The 462-nt window shown below is 67.3% G+C and overlaps 1 protein-coding gene across 1 annotated transcript; it reads right to left on the minus strand.

Annotated features, from left to right (window-relative positions):
• Nucleotides 1-147: 147 nt before the first annotated feature.
• On the minus strand, nt 148-378 carry DQ04_22431000 (putative protein phosphatase 2C; the record flags this gene model as incomplete). The annotated part of the gene is made up of 1 exon (XM_009318097.1): nt 148-378. One exon carries the CDS (start codon nt 376-378, stop codon nt 148-150), a length of 231 nt encoding a protein of 76 aa, XP_009316372.1.
• Between the last annotated feature and the right edge of the window lie 84 nt (nt 379-462).

The following is a 462-nucleotide window of genomic DNA, read 5'->3' on the forward strand; positions in this document are numbered from 1 at the left end:
ACACACACCCGCAGACACGCAGACACACACCCGCAGACACGCAGACACGCAGACACAGACAACTTCTCTCCATTTGCTGCTGCTGCTGCTGCCTCATCACAGTCGCCCCGGTCGCATGGGGTACCACGGACGCCCGCGCCGCGGGCCCTACTTCCCCCCGTGCTCCGCTAGCGACTTGAAGAAGGCCGCCTCGTTGCCGGGCGCCGGGCCCCTGCCGAAGAAACTCTTCTCCGTCTCGATGTCGGTCTCGTCGCACATCTCAAACGCCGTCTGCTCAAGCGGCGTGCGCGTCGATAGCGTGTTCTTCTCGTACGCCTTCAGCAAGGCGTAGCGGGCGGCGAGGGCGTCGGCGGTCGACAGATTCGCGAGCTGCGCCATCGCAGCGTACGCCGCGCGTGAGGCCTCGTGCGTGCGAGGGAACGGCGGCCCCGGCAGGAACGAGTGTGCGCCGTACGCCCGTGC

Source organism: Trypanosoma grayi (assembly GCF_000691245.1).
Source record: "Trypanosoma grayi strain ANR4 Tgr_2243_V1, whole genome shotgun sequence".
NCBI lineage: Eukaryota > Euglenozoa > Kinetoplastea > Trypanosomatida > Trypanosomatidae > Trypanosoma > Trypanosoma grayi.